This window comes from Acartia tonsa, chromosome 1 (assembly GCF_053477335.1).
Source record: "Acartia tonsa isolate MP-2025a chromosome 1, ASM5347733v1, whole genome shotgun sequence".
Classification (NCBI taxonomy): domain Eukaryota; kingdom Metazoa; phylum Arthropoda; class Copepoda; order Calanoida; family Acartiidae; genus Acartia; species Acartia tonsa.
Genome location: NC_137260.1, coordinates 9,288,573 through 9,309,970, shown reverse-complemented (window position 1 = coordinate 9,309,970; position 21,398 = coordinate 9,288,573). Strand labels below are relative to the sequence as shown.

Sequence of the window (21,398 nt, the reverse complement as noted above, 5' to 3'; positions counted from 1 at the left end):
GAGCAACATATTTTATTACTTTCTTTTTGTTTAATATTCATATTTCTATTTTTATACTTTTATATTTTTTTCAGAAACTAAAATGATAATAAGGAATTTTTAAATTGTTTGATGAAAGTTTTAAGTTTGTGAAATGTTGGAGTACGAGAATGAGATGTTCTTGTCCAGCATGCAGGATAGAGCATTTTTTCAGCTTTTTTTGAAATTCAAGTAGTGCAGTTGCCTGAAAAAATCTTTAAGTACCTCTAAAAAACGCTATTTTGAGGATGTTTTGAAAATTGGCCAATTTTTAGAGGTTTTTAAAGATTTTCTCAGACTAGGAACGAGATATTTTGAAAATTTTTATTATTTCTGATTCTACTCCTCAAGGCCTATTGAGGGAGCACCATAAAGTCATAGTTCTGATGCAATGATTTTTTGACCCCCATTAGGGGGGCCTTAAAATTTCAAAGTGAAATTACTGGGCATAATACTTGTCCAAAATGGTTAAAATTTTTACACAAGTGTTTTTTCACCAAAAGGCATAATAATTGCAACTACGCTACTTGAATTTCAAAAAAGCTGGAAAAAAATGCTCTAATGCAGGAGGATGGCCTCACTATTGCCGCCAAAGGACTCTCCATGGAGAAGGTTATTCTTAACATGCTTAAGGTTAGTTCTTAATCATACCAACCTACCATTTTATTAAGGGAGCGCTAGCTCTCGCATAATTCTGTAAAGGACGTGTATTTTAAGACTTTAAGATAGGAGTAGAACTCATTAATTTTGTATAGCTGTTGCCATAAAATGGTACAATATAGAACTGTGAAGAAACGGCGGCAAAACGACCGCTGCTGCCGAAATTCGGTATTTACTATTTATCGGCATTTTGTTTTGCTTTTTATCGCTAAAATACACAAATTTAAATCTTTTAAGACCAACTTATTACTTTCTAATAAAGTATTTTTTTATTTTAATATTAAAAATATGTCCCAACTCTACAAAAAAAAAATCACAAATCCACGTTATACCCCACTAAAGCAACTGCAATGCCAAATTTTAGAGTTCTCCTATTTTAAAGTCGGTTATGCCCTTAGAAGCCTCTGTGGGCTGATTTCTCTTAGGAGGGGGGGGGGGGTGCAGATATCTTTCCCCAAAATAGAAAAAAAACCTTCACTTGAAATCTAGGCAGGTTCAATGTGAAGGAGAACCATATCTGTAAACCAGTTTTAATTTTTTGTGTACCGTCCAGATCAGTCATCACCATTGTATTTAGGTGTATTGTGATCCGGGGAACTTAGTTTTGATGCTCGGCTGCAGTGATACTGAGGAACAATATTTCAGGTTTGGTTTTGATTTATTGATCGATTGATTAGCCATAGTTTCTTAGGGTTTTGACTTCAGTTGTCATGGAGTTGGCTGAGACACTTTTGTATAGCCTCTATGGCTAACTTTTTAATTTAATTTTAGAAAGAAAGAAAAAATATTTTCAAAAATAATTTTGCTGATTTAGATACCGTAGGAGGTTCAGTGATACTTTTTTTTTAAAGAACCCACCTTAGTTGTCTTATTCCTATATTCTTGATTATCCTAGGGGTGAGCTAGAGAAAGATGGGTGTACCTACCCACCCAAAAAGATCACCACTGATGTTTCCACAGGGATGACAAGTTTTTACTTAAATGCAAACTATTTATTTTCTGGCAAAGGCAAAAGTAACTTAAGTGGTAAAAATGACAAAGGGGGAGGTAGGTTGTGCTAAAATTCCGTAAAGGTGTGAGTTTTAAGGCTTAAAAACAGTAGTAGAACGATAATATTCACTAAATATGTGTATTCCTTATTGAAAAGAACTATAGACAAAATATTTTTTTAAGTTAACAAAAATGTTAGCGTTCTACTACTGTTTTTAAGCCTAAAGACTCACACCTTTACGGAATTTTAGCACAACATACCTCCCCCTTAGTAATTTATCGCATCGTATTAAAAAATTTCACATCCTTTCTTCAACATTTGCATAAATGCCACCCGTCAGCCCTCCCCCCCGCCCCCCCCCCATCATACATTCATACATTTTAATCTAAAATGATACAACAACATTTAGAAGATGTTCAGAACTAATTAAGAGGATTTGTAAAATGATGACAAAGATTTTTTGCATGCAAGGCAAATAATCTTTTACAATTTTCCTATAAAAATCCAACTTTTCAGCCTTTCTTGATAATTTGAATAATTTTTTATTAAAAACTGAATACCTTGACAGGAGAGAGAGAACGAGTTTACAGAGAGGGTGGAGTTCTCTATATAACTACAAGGAATGATAATAATAATAATTAGTGGTTGAAACGTTTAAACACTCAACTTTATGAGCTAACTAATCAAAATTCAATGAAGTCCCCAACGAATAAGAAAGACTTATTATAAAATTTTGGGGACTAGTGCAATAAACAGCCCATTGTCCACTCTCTTTCCCCCTTTTAATATCAAAGTTGAAAGTTTCAGATCTTAACCCATCTCTCTTCAAAGTTGTACGTAAATTTGGATGGTATATTTACTAAGATAATTGTCGAGTTGATATGATAAATGTAAAACCCAGACAACTACCTGGCCCCTTTCTTGGGGTCCTTTTTTGTCTGCTAGCAAACTGCTTTCTGCTCTTTTATAGTGACTTAGCTGTGCTAATATTCACGACGTTATTGGCTGAAATTTAAAAACCTAATTGAAAGTCGGCACTGAGTTCACTGGGTGGGGACATACAGTTATTTAACCCCTTCCCCCTCTAATGTTGATATACCTGCTGTTTTATAGTTATTTAACCCCCTCCACCTCTATTTTTTAACTCTATTCTTGATATAATTACTGATGAATGTATATTTATTATATAATCAGAATTTTGGTGGTGGATATGTTAATGGAAAGAATACCTATCAGTCTTATCACTGGAATTATTGTCACCAAAGCACATAGGTAGGTACTTCCCGTAGCGAAGCTACTAAATAATCACTTTTCTGTCAGTATATATCCTTTACAGACCGATTTTGTTTTATTAAGGCTGACAGAACCAGAAAAAGAAATAAGCGTTAAACAGTTGTGTGTAATTTTCTTATTTGCCATAGGTTATAAAATACTTTCTTCATTTAAGGTTTTTTTCATGGTTTTTAGATTAGAAAATATTTTTAGGATCATGGATTCTGCACAGGACAGTTTCATCCTGCGGCTATACAGACAGAAGAACAAGGAAGGGTTTATCAAGGCCTTCTCAGCTTCACCTGTCTCATTTTCTGCTGGTTTCTGTCAGGTTTGGCGCATTTTGTTAAAAAAGCGAAGCAGTTTTGCAACAAATTTACTTACAATTTTTTTTTCGACTTATACAGTCATATTCTGCTTATTCAGTTTTGACACTCTGTTAATGTTCGTTTGTCTCACTGCTGTAAAGCGTTGCCAAATCCACCCTGTCGTTTATGAGATCTTAAGTGTCATATTTGCTGTCATATATTGAAACTAGCTGCTTCGCCCCTAGCCTCTAGGGGCCTCAAGAGGTAATTAAAAAAATGTAGTACATGTAGTTGATCTTCATCTTTATCATATGCATTATCAAAAAAAATGAGGGGGAAATTTTCATTTGGGGGGGGGGGTGTCCCACCCCCCAAGAAAATAGCTTAAAACCACCACTGGACCAATAGCTATATACCCTGAAGAGTAGAATCCGATCGGTTCAGTGGTTTACTGAGATCTTAAGCTTCAGGCGGACGGACAGACATCAAGCTACTTTGTATTATAGATATCCTTTTATAGGTGGAACGAGTGATGAAAAAGGGGGGGGGCGAAAGTGACACTTTTTGAAACCAAAACTAAAAGTTAACAAAGGAACTCAACTAAAAAAAGAGTTACAGGTCTGAGATTTTGCATGGCAGTTGCTTTATAGGGGTACAATATGGAACTGTGAAGAAACAGCGGCGCAACCGCCGAAAACCGCCGTTTCCCGCCGAAATATTTTTTGCCTTTTCTCGGCGGTTTTTGGCGGTTGCGCCGCCGCTTCTTCACAGTTCCATATTGTACCCCTATAAAGCAACTGCCATGCAAAATGTCAGACCTGTAACTCTTTTTTTAGTTGAGTTCCTTTGACTTTTAGTTTTGGTTTCAAAAAGTGTCACTTTCGCCCCCCCCCTTTGTTCATCCGTCACCTTCACTTATGGCCCAGGTTCATAGATAACTATAGATAAAGAGCGGGTAGCTATTTCTCAATTTTATACCAATCAATATTTGTCATTACTTGGATGTTGCATCAGATTTTCATTTACTAAAATAACGATACCCCCCATCTACACCCCATTGCATCCCCTCCCATTCTTCTAGATGAATGAAGTGACCAATAAATGAGGACCATTGTAGTAACGTAAATCTCTTGAAACATGATTTTATACCTATTAACGTAAGTAGTATAATAAAATATCTGGTAATTTTCAGAGAGAGAGGAGACAATGGGCTGTTTTTTACACTAGTTCCCAAAGCTTTAAAATAACGTTTTCGTATTTGTTGGCTTAATAACTTTGGGGACTTTGGTGAATTTTGAGTGGTTGATTCATTAAAATGAGTGTAAAACGTTTCAGCTACTTATTTTAATCTACAGAAAGGTTATTTTTTTGCATCATCATTAAGGATGCATATCAATTTATCGTCTATTGTCTTATCCTTTTATATCCCTGTTTTTTTTCTATAGTTACATATGCGGCTAGGTTTCAGAAAACTGTCGCCACAAGTTTGGAGGTTGCTCAACCTGAGGTAAGCACTTTGATTACTATTAAATACACCAATTTTAAATACCGAAGAATTAAGAGTAGGTAACCAAAAAATTAAGAAAATAGAGAGAAAATATCATTAGTACCTACCTAGGCATTAAGAACGCACTTTTGAAAAGCAATAATAATAATTTTGACAATAAAGAGCTTATTTTCCTCTATTTTTTTTATCACATGATTACTTTAATATGTTTTTTGTGACAATTTACAATTACAACCCAAAAAAATAATATATGCATTATCGTTTAAGTGTTCATGGAATTGGAGGGAACCAGTGAACAACTTTGGGGACTTTCATTTAATTTTTATTGGTGGGTTCATTATGTTGAGTAACAAAACGTTTTAACCACTAGTTTTAATCTACAGAAGGGTTAATTTTGTGGATCATCATAAGGGATGTACAATGTACATCAATTGAATGGCCATTGTCTTATCCCTTTATCCCTGTAGTGTATTTGTATTTCAATATCAAATTTAAGTTTTAAATACTTTGTTAAGGTTGAAAGCACATAAATAATACAGTTGTGAGAGACATATCTTTACTAAACATGTATAGAAATACTTAGTATTTTAAAACTCCTGCGTTTGTCCACTACGACGTTTGTCAATTCTGCTTTTGTCCTGGAACCAATGAAAATGCCAAACCTTAACATCAAAACTTATTGCCAGTGCAGCTAGTAAAATAGTTATTTATGATTTTGTTGGCATATATGATATAGTTTTCACTATTTTTAAGGTTGTTGAACTGCATCTACAATTAACCACAAAGATGAAGGAAATACAAACAGCTGTCTTGGAAATTATTAGCTTCACAGTTAAGGTTTGATATGCTTTTCTCGTATTTATTCGAATCCAGTGGATTAGAACCGATTCTCATCCATACAAAAAAACTATGTCTAGCATCGTATTATATCCAATTTTCCACGAATATAAAAACTGGTTTTAATCTTATAATTGTACATTCTATATCCGCGGAAATCTGTTTATAATACGTTGCGAGAAATGACTAATATTTAACAAAATTCTAAATGAATAATCAAATAAAGAGGATGTAAAGAAGAATAATTCTCTCAATCTTTATGCCATTAAGATAATTGTGTACTAGGCCAGAGTAAAGAGGGCCAGTATTTTGAACTACAAAGGGGGGGGGGGGGAAGGAACTTGAAACAGCTATCTGTGGGATGAAAATGGAAGACATCTTTTCTGCAAAATCATTACACGTTATTTGAACGGTAATATAATTTACCTAAAAAAACATTACAATTAGTAAAAGGTAAATTATATATAAAAAATGAAAAATTTAAGAATTAAATTTAAAAAACTAAAATCATTTAAATTTTACAATTAAAAATTAAATTGACTAGATTACTAAAACTCTTATAGAAGTTTCTTATAAAAAGTTTCTTACTTCAGACATCATGGGTTGAAAGGCACAAAGCATAGGATCTTAAGTATCGAATTCCTCATGAAGGTTATGGCATTAGACCAGAAAGAGGCCAGATTAGCCAAAGGAAAGACCATCAAAAAGGGTTGATACTCCGGGGACGTCACCATAGCTTTGTCCTTTAGGATCACAAGTAAAGCATAACTAGAACATAACTAACAAAGATCTGAAACACATAGTTGACTCTTAAATAAAAAGAAAATATTTGCTTTTACTTTAAAAGAAGAAACAAAATGAAAGTAAAGTAAACTTTGAATTATTTATAAATAAATTAATATTAACTTAAATAAAGAGAATTAAACTAAAATCACTGAATTATTTGAAGTTGATACATTAATTGTTAAGAGACAACTGAACAATTGAATGAAATAATATTGAAAAGTAATTTTACAATGTCATAGAGAGAGAGGGGGGGGGGTAGTCAAGTACAGATGAGTTGGAACAAAACAAGTTTGAAGAAACAAGAAAAGGGGGGGGGGGAAAATGTGGTGACTCGTGCCACGACATACCAGCAATTTTATTTTGGGTGCTACTCCCTTAGTTTTAGAGATAATTGGGTGAAATCTTTTGGGCTGGGTCACTAATTACCCCAACTAGAGGTATCTTTCAAAAAAAACGGCGACGGGTCCGCCGCTCCCGCCGTTCGCCGCCATTTTCCGCCGCCGCCAAAAAAAATTTTTTTAATGCATTTCTCGCCGAATTAGGCAATTTGGAATCATTTGAGACCATGTTATTTTTTTCAAAAATTTTTCTCCTTATAACCAACCCTGCGGGGGACTTAGTCATTTTTTTTTCAAATTCTCGTTTATCAAGGTATATCTTAAATTCAGTGCCTCTCCTGAGCTTTTAAAGATATTGAGACAAAACCTTTTGAGGTAGATCAGTAAAAAATATTTGAATAAAAAATGGCGGCGATACCGCCGCTCCCGCCGTCCACCGCCATTTTCCGCCGCCGCCGCCAAAATTTTTTTTATTGCATTTCTCGCCGAATTAGGCAATTTGGAATCATTTGAGACCATGTTATTTTTTTCAAAAATTTTTCCCCTTATAACCAACCCTGCAGGGGGACTTAGTCATTTTTTTCAAATTCTCGTTTATTAAGGTATATCTTAAATTCAGTGCCTCTCCTAAGCTTTTAAAGATATTGAGACAAAACCTTTTGAGGTAAATCAGTAAAAAATATTTGAATAAAAAATGGCGGCAGTACCGCCGCTCCCTCCGTCCACCGCCATTTTCCGCCGCCGCCGCCAAAATTTTTTTATTGCATTTCTCGCCGAATTAGGCAATTTGGAATCATTTGAGACCATATTATTTTTTTCAAAAATTTTTCCCCTTACAAGCCGTCCTGTGGGCGGCGGAAAATGGCGGTGGATGGCGGGGGTATCGCCGCCATTTTTTATTCAAATATTTTTTTGCTGATCTACCTCAAAAGATTTTGTTTCAATATCTTTAAAAGCTTAGGAGAGGCACTGAATTTAAGATATACCTTAAGAGTCCCCCTGCAGGGTTGGTTATAAGGGGAAAAATTTTTGAAAAAAATAACATGGTCTCAAATGATTCCAAATTGCCTAATTCGGCGAGAAATGCAATAAAAAAAATTTTGGCGGCGGAAAATGGCGGTGGACGGCGGGAGCGGCGGTACCGCCGCCATTTTTTATTCAAATATTTTTTACTGATTTACCTCAAAAGGTTTTGTCTCAATATCTTTAAAAGCTTAGGAGAGGCACTGAATTTAAGATATACCTTAATAAACGAGAATTTGAAAAAAATGACTAAGTCCCACTGCAGGGTTGGTTATAAGGGGAAAAATTTTTGAAAAAAATAACATGGTCTCAAATGATTCCAAATTGCCTAATTCGGCGAGAAATGCAATAAAAATATTTTTGGCGGCGGCGGCGGAAAATGGCGGTGGACGGCGGGAGCGGCGGTATCGCCGCCATTTTTTTATTCAAATATTTTTTACTGATCTACCTCAAAAGGTTTTGTCTCAATATCTTTAAAAGCTCAGGAGAGGCACTGAATTTAAGATATACCTTGATAAACGAGAATTTGAAAAAAAATGACTAAGTCCCCCCGCAGGGTTGGTTATAAGGGGAAAAATTTTTGAAAAAAATAACATGGTCTCAAATGATTCCAAATTGCCTAATTCGGCGAGAAATGCAATAAAAAATTTTTTTTTGGCGGCGGCGGAAAATGGCGGCGAACGGCGGGAGCGGCGGACCCGCCGCCGTTTTTTTTGAAAGATACCTCTAGTTGGGGTAATTAGTGACCCAGCCCAAAAGATTTCACCCAATTATCTCTAAAACTAAGGGAGTAGCACCCAAAATAAAATTGCTGGTATGTCGTGGCACGAGTCACCACATTTTCCCCCCCCCCTTTGTACTTTTTAAACTTTGAAAAAGAAAGGGTTGTAAAAACCAGAATCTAAACACAAAATCTAGTTTGAGCTTATTTGAAAAAGGGTAAATTAATATGACAGTGTTCATACAAAACATATAATATAATAACACATATATGCCAAATAAGAGCAAATAATGCAGTCAGATGTTTAACTACAAAAAAAGGGTAAAAAAGGGGATTGATACTTTCAGTGTCAATTCGACTACAACAAATTGAAAAACTCTTTAAAAAAGGAAATTACAAATAGAAATTTGCAGTGTTCTAAAATGTTAAGACACTAGAACTTCATGTGCAAAATTGATAAAATATCTGGCATATCAGGGAGGGCGGGGACATTGAGCTTTTTTTTACACTAGTCCCTAAAGTTTCATAATAAAGTTTTCATATTCGTTGGCTTAAAAACTTTGTGGACTTTTGGTTGGTTGGTTCATTAACTTGAGTGTCCAAACGTTTCAACCACTGATTTTAATCTACAGAAGGGTTAACTTTGTTTACCATTATTGGGAATCTACACTATTTTATCATTCATTGTCTTATCCCTTAGATCCCTGCTTGCATATACCGCCCCTTTTAAAACTTTTTTTTCAGGAGGTAAAAAGATTAAATCCACATCTATTGACAGAAGTGCTGACTGTTGAAAATACAATATCAAAATCTTTTCACAAAATATTACAACAGGAAAAAATACTTAAATTTTTTAATATTCGAAAAATAATAAAGAAAGAATTGCACGAAATGCATATGAACTTGAATTCAGTGAACCGCATATTTTTTTCTGATTTATGGTTTAAAAACTACATTTATAAGGCATAAAGGTTTTTGAAATAATTTCATTTTTGATTTAAAAATCATTTTCTTGTGATATATGCAATGTCAATTAAGATGTTTATTTCAAATAAAATATAAGTATAAAAAACAGGAGTTAAATCCAATATGGCATCAATTATCGGGAAAAACCCGCCAACTTATCCAAGATCTGAAGACTTTGCGCAACCTTCTTGTGTACCTGACCCAGTACGACTGCATCACATTCTATAATCTGATAGCGGCATTGCGCACAGCGGAGATGGCGATTAATAGCTCTAGTGGATGGGTGCTGCTCGACTCGGCCGAAACTTTGTTTTTAGCTTCTAAGGTAAATGATTTCTTTAACCCCTCTCTATGCTAAAACTATCATAGTCAGATAACAGTTAGAATTAAATGTCTTAAGTATTAGTTGCTAGCTGTTGCGCCCCAAGCATCTAGGGATTCTGTATTCAAATGGTCAGGGATGAACAAAAAATAGCCAAAAACCATCACGAGCCTATGTGAAACTTCCCTAAAATGGAGAACTTAATCTGTGATGGATGGGGGTATCGTTATTTTATTCAGCTACGAATTTCTCTTTATTATAGCACGTAATAATCTGATGCAAGATCCAAGTAATAATAAATCCATTTTTAAACCACATATTTTTATGATTAGGATACCTAATATTTTCATATGATTATAAACGTCATTATTCATTATGTACTTTCATTTAGGAAAGAGTTTTCGCAAGCATTGAACCTAGCAAGCCCAAACAGGCAAGGACAGAAAATAACAAAGAGAAAAGTGACATTGAAGAAAATCCAAAATGGACAATTGTCTCTGAAATACTGGACGAAATTAAGGTTAGAACATTTGATCAGGAAAACAATATTTTGCCTCCTTATTTAATTTCATCACTTTAGTTTCTTAAAATCTAATATGTATATGATTGATCTTGGATGAAGGAAATTTCGGAGGCCAAATAGTATGAATCTAAGTTGATATATCCCCTTCTGAAAGAACTAATGTTTTACGCTTGCAGATGGTCTATGATTTATAATAAGCATTTTTAAATTAGATTTATTATGGTGTTTACTTTTATATATACTTTTAACCTTTTACACTACCTAAAAATTTGTTAGGTATTGCTCTAAGGACCTCTAAAACAGGTGTCTCCATAAAATTTGTCTGTGTTTGTTACACTTTTTTTTTAAATTGGCATATTTTGATTTTTATCGGGTCATATTTTCCTAGGCGAATGGACAGTAATCTTTTTTTCCTTTTAAAAAGGCATAAGTTTTGATACAAACATGTTCAAATTCATTGTTAAATTAACATTGTTGCTTTATATATGGATACAAATATATTTATTATAGGCTGAAGTGAAAGAGTATGCAACAGATGGAAGCAAAGACACTGTTCTGATAATAACTAAAGATGATCGAACAGCCGGACAGGAATGGTACTTAAATTATAGATGCATGCTAAAGTGTCTAATCCTTAAAAGTTGACAATTGCAAAATGAAACAGTCATAAAATTAATTGTGATAACTTTTTGCAGACTTTTTGACAACTAAGTAGATAAATTGAGACGATTTTTCGTTAATAGAGGTATTTTTTTATGAACTACATTCGAATATAGTACCTATTATTTTCTGCTATGTACTTTTAAAGTATAAATTTTAGGAATATTGACGTTGTTGAGTTGGTACGTATATGAAAAATATATACTTCATCAATTTTCCTTTAAGTTTATAATTTATGCTATTCAATATTTTTACTTGATAAACGTAAAGAATAGATGGTTTTATGAGTATTAGGGTAAAGACTAGTAACAAGACTCTCTGTAAATTAAGAGAATATTTTTATTTAAGTATCAGTCTGTCAAATATAATCTTTAAAAAGAAAGAATAAATGTTTAAGTATCGAACATAGGTGCAAGACTATCTAGAAATTGGAGCGAAGGCCCTTCTCAATAGAATGTTTAACAAGGTAATCTAAGCACATTAAAATCGTCCTATCGACTTTACACCATTCATAAGGATTACTGCTAGTCTTTAATTAAAATTACCATTGCTCTAGGTGAAAACGATGGTTGAAAAGTTTGGACATAATTAATTTAGACTCGCAGACTTGCCAGGAAGGGAGGGGACATTGGGCTGTTTATTAAACTAGTCCTCAAAGTTTTATAATAACATTTTCTTATTCGCTGGCTAAATAGCTTTGGGGACTTTATTAAATTCTGATTGTTAGGATCATTAAGTTGAGTGTCCAAACGTTTCAATCACTAATTGTAATCTAATGAAGGGGTAATTTTGTGTATCATCATTGGGGATTTATATCAATTCATCAGGTATTGGGAGAGAAGTATGGTAGACGGGAAGAGGGAAAGCAAAAAGAAGTGAAGAACAAAGGACAGGGGAAGAACAGCTCGGCTGCGCCGCCTGTCAAGAATAACACCGTCAGAATTGTCGGCAAAGACTCCATTTCAGGTATTTTTGTAAGCCGCGTTTTTGCTACTTTATTATGGGACTGTCTTAATAATGCACGTAGAATATACGTTGATATTATGAGTCTATGACAAAGGAAAAATTACCGTCAATTTAGCTTGCTAACATAGAACTAGTTTATTGGCGAGTAGGAGGGGAGGGGATGGGGTAATGCGGGTGGAAGGGGGGAATCATTATTTTAGTCCGCTGCGTGATTTACTTTATTAGAGTACATGAAAATTTGGTGTAAGATCAAAGTAATAACATATACATAGTCTTGATATTCGAATGTTTATGTAGATAGCTGTATCCTAAATCGATTGAGAATATTATTTTATGAGTATTGAAACATAGACAAACAAACAATTTAACAGTTAGGGAGTTGAATCCATTTTTATAGAAGCAAAAATATAATCTATGATTATGGTTTGGACCCTCTAAAACTGTAATCTACCCTTCCACTTTCCCCTCTCTTGGTGAAGATATCTTCAACGCCGATACGATTTTTGAAATATAAGATTCCACTTTTGTCTCTCTTGTTGAAGATATCTTAACCAAGAGAGGCAAAAGTGGAATCTTAAATTTCAAAAATCGTATCGGCGTTGAAGATATCTTCACCAAGAGAGGGGAAAGTGGAATCTTACATTTCAAAAATCGTATCGGCGTTGAAGATATCTTCACCAAGAGAGGGGAAAGTGGAAAGGTAGATTACAGTTTTAGAGGGTCCAAACCATAATCATAGATTATATTTCTGCTTCTATAAAAATGGATTCAACTCCCTAACTGTTTAACCTTTTGTTCTGTGTAAATTTGAGATTTATTTAAGTTTTTGTCAAAAATTAGTAATGTACTTTTCAGGGGAGAATAAGGAAAGTGAAATAAATCTTGTGATTCGTGGTCTTGACTCCGGCTCATATCTGGAAAACAGAGCCTTGCTACACGATATTAAACCCAGGTAATTACGCAAAGCTTCCCTGATAAGTGTAATAATATATAATGATAATAGATGCTTCTACTCAGCCTCTAGGGGAGAATGGAAAATATCGGGAAGAATTATTTCTCTCGTCGTATTGTAAACAGCTTTCCGCGGATATAAAATGTACAATTATAAGATTAAAACCAGTTTTTAGCCAGTGATCATAAGAGATGTAAAACTCAAAAATAAAATCACCCAATCATTAGATTAAAAACTATTAGTTGAAAAGTTTAAACACTGTATTTCTTAAGGTATTTTAATTGGGGAAAAGAAATAGTTCAGCTTTGTCAGAAAATATACATTTCTATTAATTTTTTTAGGTTTATATTGCTGTATGACTCAGATGTAACTTTTGTTCGTCAAATAGAAGTTTACCAAGCCAATAATCCAAACCTTAAAACTAGAGTTTACTTCCTTATGTACAAGGAATGGTTGCAATGCTATTTTATAAAAATTATGAAATAAGGAACTGCTAGTCAGAATTTGGGTGAAATAATAATACAATGAAAACCAGGTAGCTGCTTAAATTTAGAAATTATGCCTATTAAAAATTAAAATAACTTACCTAAACACCAGGGTTTCGGATCCGCATTGATTTTATGCGGATCCGGATCCGGATCCGGATCCTCAAAATTTGGTCAGTGCGGATCCGGATCCGGATCCGGATGCGGATCCGGATCCTACTGGATCCGGATCCGGATCTTTGACAATAAAAATAAAATCACCAAATTTTTCAAAAAAATTTTATTCTTTAATTCGAAGTCAAAAATACTTTTAATTTTCAAGTCTGAACCTAAACCTTAAAGATTGGCTCTCATCAAGAGAATGTCTGAGATTTTATATAAAATTAGGTAGATTTTTCCTTTTTTTCCGCATTTTTTGGAGTCTAAGGATCCGGATCCGCATTTTTTTGCGGATCCGGATCCGGATCCTTGGACTCAAAAATATGCGGATCCTTGCGGATCCGGATCCGGATCCAGATCCGGATCCGAAACCCTGCTAAACACAAAACCTTTTAATCTAAAGTACTTTTACGTATTGATGAATTTCCTTACCCTAGTCATAACCGTAACTGCACTAATAGGAATGTTGCGTATTGTTGATAACAAAATTAAAATAGATATATAATATATGTGGATATAATGACAGGGGAAAAAAACGCTCGTCAATTCAGGTTGATAATATACATCATTTATTTTTCAGTTCATTCATCCAGTAGAAGGTTAAGAAATGGGATAAAGAGGGTGTATTTTGGCGAACGTTTGTCTATCCAGCTATAAGTATAACTTAAATAGAGACCAAGATAATCTGGTGTATATTATAATCAAAGTAATGACAAGTCCATTTAATCTAACATGCAGAAGACAAAAGCAGCTTTAAGTTTTTTGGTTGGCAACCAATCTTTTTTAAAGATACGGAAGAACAATAGTTGTTATACCTAAAGAAAAAGACATGGCCCCGTTCAAATAAAAAAATATATTATCTAACATTGAACTGATAACCAGGGGTCGGTAGAGGAGCAAGCTTATCTTACAGTTATCCGAAGAGAAAAAGAAGCTTTTGAAAAATTAATCAAGGAATATTGTTTAATTGATATGGACCTTTAGTAGAATTAATTAATTTGAATCTTAACATAAAAAGGGGTAAATTCTTCCTTTATTACGTCTTTTGCATAGTTTCTTAGGTTGATTCTCATTGGAATTGAAATAATCTAATATGTAAAGTTACTGTGTTATTATTGGTTTAGTGATGGAGATCTTTTTAAAAAGAATTTAGTTGTGCATGTTAGTTTCATTAATGATATAACTGCATTTAATTTAAACTATCCTATCAATATCATTTAAAGAATTAAGGTTTTATTTGTTTGTAGATTTCGATATCTACTTAAAAGATTCATATAGGACCTGGGATGGTTATAGGCTATTTTGTTTTTATTAGATTTAAGTCTTAGGATTGATTTAGGCTAGTTTTTCCCAGTTTAAGTAGAATAGAATAGAATTTATTAACTAATGCAATAGGTACATTTAATTATTAAATATACATAATCATATTAAAAATTGCATAGCAAGGATCGGAGTAATTAAGCCTTGAAGTAGGCCGTAAATTTACCCCTTTAGTTAGAGGGTCCCTAGATGCTAGTAATATACACATTGCTTACAAATGACCGAACAATTCTTCTTTGATTTAATCTTTTCTCTGAATAATTATAAAAAATGTTCATATTTATTTAAACTAATAACCCAAAGGACAAAGCAACAATGGTTATACCCGAGGACAGAGAGGGCAAAACTGTTGATAATGACCAGCTGTCACGTGACCCTCAGAAACCATCTCAGGTAAAACAGTTGATAATGACCAGCTGTCACGTGACCCTCAGAAACCATCTCAGGTAAAACAGTTGATAATGACCAGCTGTCACGTGACCATCAGAAACCATCTCAGGTAAAACGGTTGATAATGACCAGCTGTCACGTGACCCTCAGAAACCATCTCAGGTAAAACAGTTGATAATGACCAGCTGTCACGTGACCCTCAGAAACCATCTCAGGTAAAACAGTTGATAATGACCAGCTGTCACGTGACCATCAGAAACCATCTCAGGTAAAACGGTTGATAATGACCAGCTGTCACGTGACCCTCAGAAACCATCTCAGGTAAAACGGTTGATAATGACCAGCTGTCACGTGACACTCAAAAACCATCTCAGGTAAAATAGTTGATAATGACCATCTTTCACGTGACCCTCAGAAACCATCTCAGGTAAAATAGCTGATAACGACCATCTGTCACGTGACACTCAGAAACCATCTCAGGTAAAATAGTTGATAAAGACCAGCTGTCGCCTGACCCTCAAAAACCATCTCAGGTAAAAGAGTTGATAATGACCAGCTGTCACGTGACCCTCAGAAACCATCTCAGGTAAAACAGTTGATAATGACCAACTGTCACGTGACCCTCAGTAACCATCTCAGGTAAAATAGTTTATCATTCCAGCTGTCGCATGACTCTCAGTAAATGATCAGCTGTCACGTGACCCTCAGAAACCACCAGCTGTTGTCACGTGACCCTCAGAAACCATCATAGTTAGAATATCTTTATTACAATTAAAGACTTATTTTGATTTTTAAGTATGGTGATATGAAAGAAATATATTTTTTTTAGACCATGATTAGATTACCATATTATTTTTTAAGAGTAACTATTTGTGTCTTTTTATGTACTTAAAATAGATATCTTTATTCATCTTGTAATTTAGATTTGAAAATTAAGATTATATTTATGCTTTTTGGACTTATCTAAAGTGTTTGATAGGTACTTTTACAACATTTCATGCATTAGTCAATAATATTACCTACTAAGGATTTAATAGCGGAGAACTTTATCTTAATTGACTAATTTAAACTGTTGAATCCTAATCCTCAAAATTTTGTATGACAACTCAGATATTTGTTTAGATACTGCTCGAGTCTCAAAATATTACGAGCAGAAAAGGTGGACTGAACAAGCCTTTAGTACAGGGACTAATACTTAAAAACTATTTGACTTTTTTATAGAGACTGTTCTCTATAATACATAATATTTGTATTTTCATAGTAGAACAATTGTGAAAGTTTACTCGTGTACTTATATACATAGAACTTTAAGTTCCAAGATAAATTATCAAGAATTAAGGCTGTTTAGGTAAAACTGAAAAAAGGGATGTCAAATGCTATTACAAAGATTCCAAAAACACTTAGTTTAAGTATTGGTCTTCAGTCAAAAGTAATTGTTGATATGCGTGAGTTTCGGAGCGAGTTGCCGAGCCTCTTGCACAAGCGAGGCATTGACATAGATCCTATCACCCTCGAGGTAAGTTTTATATATGCCAGGAAAGGAGGGATGCCATACCTATTACTTATATTATATTTCCTCATATCGATATTGTTTTTTTTTTTCAAAACATCAAATGGGACTATGCACGAGTGAGACCAAGTGATTCTAAGCGCCTTCCAGCATTGATCCTTAGTATTTTTTTAGTGAATATACTAGGTTTATGTTTAATATTTTTCGTGGTTTTATATGAAAAAACGTTGAAATTATAAGCATTTTTTGATAAAATATCGACAAATGTTTTGTTGAGTTCAAACTGTTGTTTCAAAAGGTTTGATTCAAAAGTGTTATTTCGATAAAAAATGAATATATAGAAAAAGAGTTGGTAACTTGTAATATTGTAAACACAACAGTTTAATTAATGTACTTTTTCAATTTACAGCATTTGATGATTTTTTGCCGTGTTATTTTATTTTGTCCTTTGAACTCAACAAAGCACTTGATGATATGAACGAAAAAATGCTGAACATTTTTAAAAATTTCATATAGAAACCAAATATTAAACATAAACCTAGTATAGGTATATTCACTAAAAGTCACTGAAGATTAACGCTGTAAGATGCTAAGAATCACTTGGTCTCGTTCGTGCATACAATTAAATGTTATATTTATAAAACATTAAACAATTCTAAACAAATTTCTTTTATTTTATTTAAATGTTACAGGTCGGTGATTACATCTTGACACCTGAGATTTGTGTTGAGAGAAAGTCTGTCAGTGATTTAATTGGCAGTCTTAACAACGGAAGATTATATAATCAGGCCACCAGCATGTCCAGGTTATCAACTTTTCAATCTACAATACTTTCTCCCCCCTTGACGGATTTCATTTAAAATAAGTCCGAAAAAGGGTTTAACTTATATAAAAAAGTTATTTTAGAACGTTATCTAATACTAGCGGTTGAGCCACTATCATCTAGGAAAGAAAAATAGAAATATCCTAAAACCTTCCTGGGACCAATACGAAGTTTCCCAAAAATGTAGAACTCAATCGGTTCATTCAGTAACTACCTATCGAAATCTTAAACTACAGACATAAAACCTAACTACTTTATATAATAGGATGTAACCATAAAATGAACATACTCAAATTACTTTACCTTAATTTTGGAATGTTCACGTAATCCTTGTTTTACATAATCAACTTAATATGCTTGCATTTGGCTAAAATAACGTTACCTCTCATACACCCCCTTTACCCCCCTCCCCTCCTACTGGATTAATTACCTAACCAATAAATTATATCATATTAGCAAACAAAATTGACGACAAATTTTCCCCTGTCAATATATCCACGTATATCCTATATCCATCGCTACTTTGTTATTATTATATTTAGATTTTATGAGAGGCCAATGTTATTGATAGAGTTCGATGATAAGGGGTCCTTTTCTTTCCAAGGAAAATATTATCTGTCAAAGGTAATTAGCAACCTTATTGTAAAATGTAATACATTTTCAGTTGTTGGGTCCCTATCCTTGGCTGAAGTCTCTAGATATTTAAAAATGGGGGACCCGGATGTGCAACTTTTTGTTGGCTTAAAACACAAGAACTTAACAAAGGGGGGGGTTTTTAATGCAACCATCTCGTAATCAGTGAGCAAATGACACTTAGAATTCGAATTTCGATCTGAACTTTTGCATGAGTAATCCTTGGTAGGTCTATTTTCCCTAAATCGAACAAAAAGTTGTAAAAGTAACGGCTAGCGGCTCAGCCGTTTTTTGCCTATTTTCAGGGTAAATCCATCATCAATTACCTAGGAATCGACTTTATAAAACATATTTTTGGTTTAATTCATGTTAAATGATAGCAATAACCAATTTTAAAACTTCTAGTACCAACAGCTACCGTCTAGAACCGTTTGACATCGTTTTGGAGTAGAAAAGAGTATTATGTTGAGAGAGGTTTCGTGACTAATTTGCAGTATAAATATCAAAAAAATGGCAAAATAGCTGAGCCGCCAGCCGTTAGCCGTTACTTTTCCAACTTTTTGTTCGATTTAGGGAAAATAGACCTACCAAGGATTACTCATGCAAAATTATAGATGGAAATTCGAATTCTAAGTGCCATTTGCTCACTGATTACGAGATGGTTGCATTAAAAACCCCCCCCTTTGATAAACTTTTTTTTCTACACAGTCTAACATTTCTTAAAAGCAACTGTAATGCCGAATACAAATGCTGTAACTCTTTGAGTTCCTTTCTGTTTTAGATCTAGTTACAAAGGTAGTACAGCCGCCTCCCCCCTTTTAAACTATTAAAGCGTGTCTACTATTTGTAACAGTATTGTTAAAGATGTATTCTCGGAATATGTGTTTACTTTAACCAACTGAAAAGTGTTTGTTGACCTGGTGCATTTTTTGCAGTCTTTAAAAAAATGTTATAGTCATCGTTATTTTAGTCAAATACTGCCCAAGCTTTTTTTTTCAAGTAGTTCTAACCAAATTAATATTTTTCATCTTTAGGATATTCAATATTCTGACATAATGGCCAAGTTACAGTTGTTAACCATACACTTCCCTAAACTAAGAATTCTGTGGAGCCCAAGTCCACATGCTACTGCCGAACTTTTCTATGAACTCAAACAGGTAAGAAAACCACTTCGCATCATAAGAAGCTTGACTTCTGAAACAGGTAAACTTCACTAATTCTCAATGTTATATTTTCTTATGCTTTTTAATAGATTTGCAAATGACCTTTAACAACCTTGATAATAGTAGAATCTTCATTATCTTTGACTTATGTAATTACTGGTTCATATCGATAATTTGATTACTCTGTTATTTCCCGTTACTATTCTTATCTTGATTTCTCTATGGTTTGACTTTGTACATGACTTTACTTGATTGATTGATTGATTGGTTTATGATAGCTTTGTTGAATCTTCATTACACCTAAACAAATACATTATCACAGATCAGCGTTTTTTTTTATAGAGGTTTAATCTCATTTGAATTCACATTTCAAAAGATAATAGTAAAAGCATCCAAAAATACTGAAGCTGTAAACTTACAGACTTACCAAAATATTTGCTGAAAACCTTTTTTGGGTATAATAACCAATCCTATCAAATAAATTAGTGACGTTTTTAATTTTTTTGTCTGGAGCTTAAGATTTCAATAACTTCTAAGCTGCTCAGTGTTGTCCTTTTTAGGCTTTTTTTCTGTCCCCTTCGTACCCCTTTAAATGCAAAGCTCTTAGATGCTAGGGGAGCAGAAACTGTTTTAGAAAATGCTGACAAAATGAAAAATATTGTCATTTTATATTATTATTCACTATTTTCTTAGGGGCGGGACCAGCCTGACCCTAAGACTGCAGCCACTCTTGGTGTGGACATCATTGATGACTTCAACTCTGACAAATATAATCCTCAAGTCAGAGATTTCTTGGCAAAACTTCCAGGTAGGAAAATTGTGAATGTTATTTACAGGCAAAATAGTTTTCAGGTGAAAATTCTCACCATGAGGCCTTGAATTTCAGTCAAAAAGTGAGAATTATTTCAAAATGACAAAATTATATAATTTTTTGTCCAAGCATAAAGGCTTCAATAGGGTCTAAATTAAACAACTTAAATTTCTACATGAATCAACATAAGCTAATTGCATTAAGCAAACTCAATTGCCATTCTAAAAGAGCGAGGTCATATTTTAATCCTTAGGTCACTATGTCCAAACCAGCCTTGACTAATCAATTAACTTACTGTAGAACCTTATTTAGGTATCACCACAAAGAATATTTTCTGTATCCTAAATAATTGTGAAAACCTGCTTGATTTAGTTCAATATACAGAGGTATCCATATTTTCCTCACACACAAAGTGAACATTCAGTATTTCTGTCCTGTCATTATCTTTTTTTTCAATTTTACAGTTAATCATCAGCAAACAATTTTACATTGGATGTTAAAGGTTCGAATTTAGCAAAGTATAAATACCTAAACATTATATTATATATGTATTGTACAATACATTATTAAGACATAAAATTTGATGGCTTGATTACTATTTGCCTTTCTTTATGTTTTTAGAAACCTTTATTTCTTATATAATATAGTAGAATATAGTACATATCCACGTTTTACACCATTAAAGCAACTGCCATGCCAAATTTTGGTGTTGTACTTCTATTTTAAATTCTTAAAACTCACATATTTACGGAATTTTAGCACAGCCTACCTCCCCCTCATTAGTTGATTTTAGTCCAATTTATTATTTAAACATGATGATTTTTTTGATATTTTGACATTTTTTATCATCCTATTAACATGATTTTTATTTTAACTATTCACGGCACCATGAAACAAGCGAAGCATCTTAATAAACTGTCTAATAACTTCAATACGTCGATTTCAATGAAATATTGAATAAGAAACCTAACATCATTATTTTTTTCTCAGCTTTCGAAATTGTTTTCTGTTCGTTTGTTTCACTGATTTGTTAAGCTTTCCTTTTATTAATGTTGTAATCCTTGTTTTCAGGAGGACCTGGCTAAAATGCTGGGCAGTCACCAGGCCGCCCACCAACTCTACACTGCACTCCATGACAAAATTGAAGTACCTGAAACCAGTACCAACCAGAGTAAACAAAACAAAAAACCGGTTTTCAAATCAAGATTCAAGTCAAAAAAGAAGACTTAAAATATTCTCAATTAAATTTATGTA

The 21,398-nt window shown here is 33.6% G+C and overlaps 2 protein-coding genes across 2 annotated transcripts in view; one reads left to right on the top strand and one right to left on the bottom strand.

Annotated features, from left to right (window-relative positions):
* LOC145312473 (uncharacterized) overlaps nt 1-21,398 on the bottom strand; it is a 396,718-nt gene that overhangs the window by 14,844 nt on the left and 360,476 nt on the right. The window lies entirely within an intron of this gene.
* Nucleotides 71-21,376, top strand: mei-9 (DNA repair endonuclease XPF mei-9). Its single transcript, XM_080151676.1, has 29 exons — nt 71-177; nt 588-651; nt 1,256-1,323; nt 1,574-1,639; nt 2,239-2,289; nt 2,864-2,941; nt 3,155-3,272; nt 3,770-3,789; nt 4,143-4,175; nt 4,711-4,756; nt 5,510-5,593; nt 9,206-9,297; nt 9,539-9,752; nt 10,141-10,269; nt 10,783-10,864; nt 11,343-11,398; nt 11,760-11,898; nt 12,754-12,850; nt 13,192-13,298; nt 14,378-14,450; nt 15,120-15,207; nt 16,327-16,389; nt 16,628-16,720; nt 17,407-17,519; nt 18,080-18,161; nt 19,205-19,327; nt 20,027-20,141; nt 20,457-20,530; nt 21,216-21,376. Exons 1-29 carry the CDS (start codon nt 134-136, stop codon nt 21,372-21,374), a joined length of 2,571 nt encoding a protein of 856 aa, XP_080007802.1. The 5' UTR covers nt 71-133; the 3' UTR covers nt 21,375-21,376.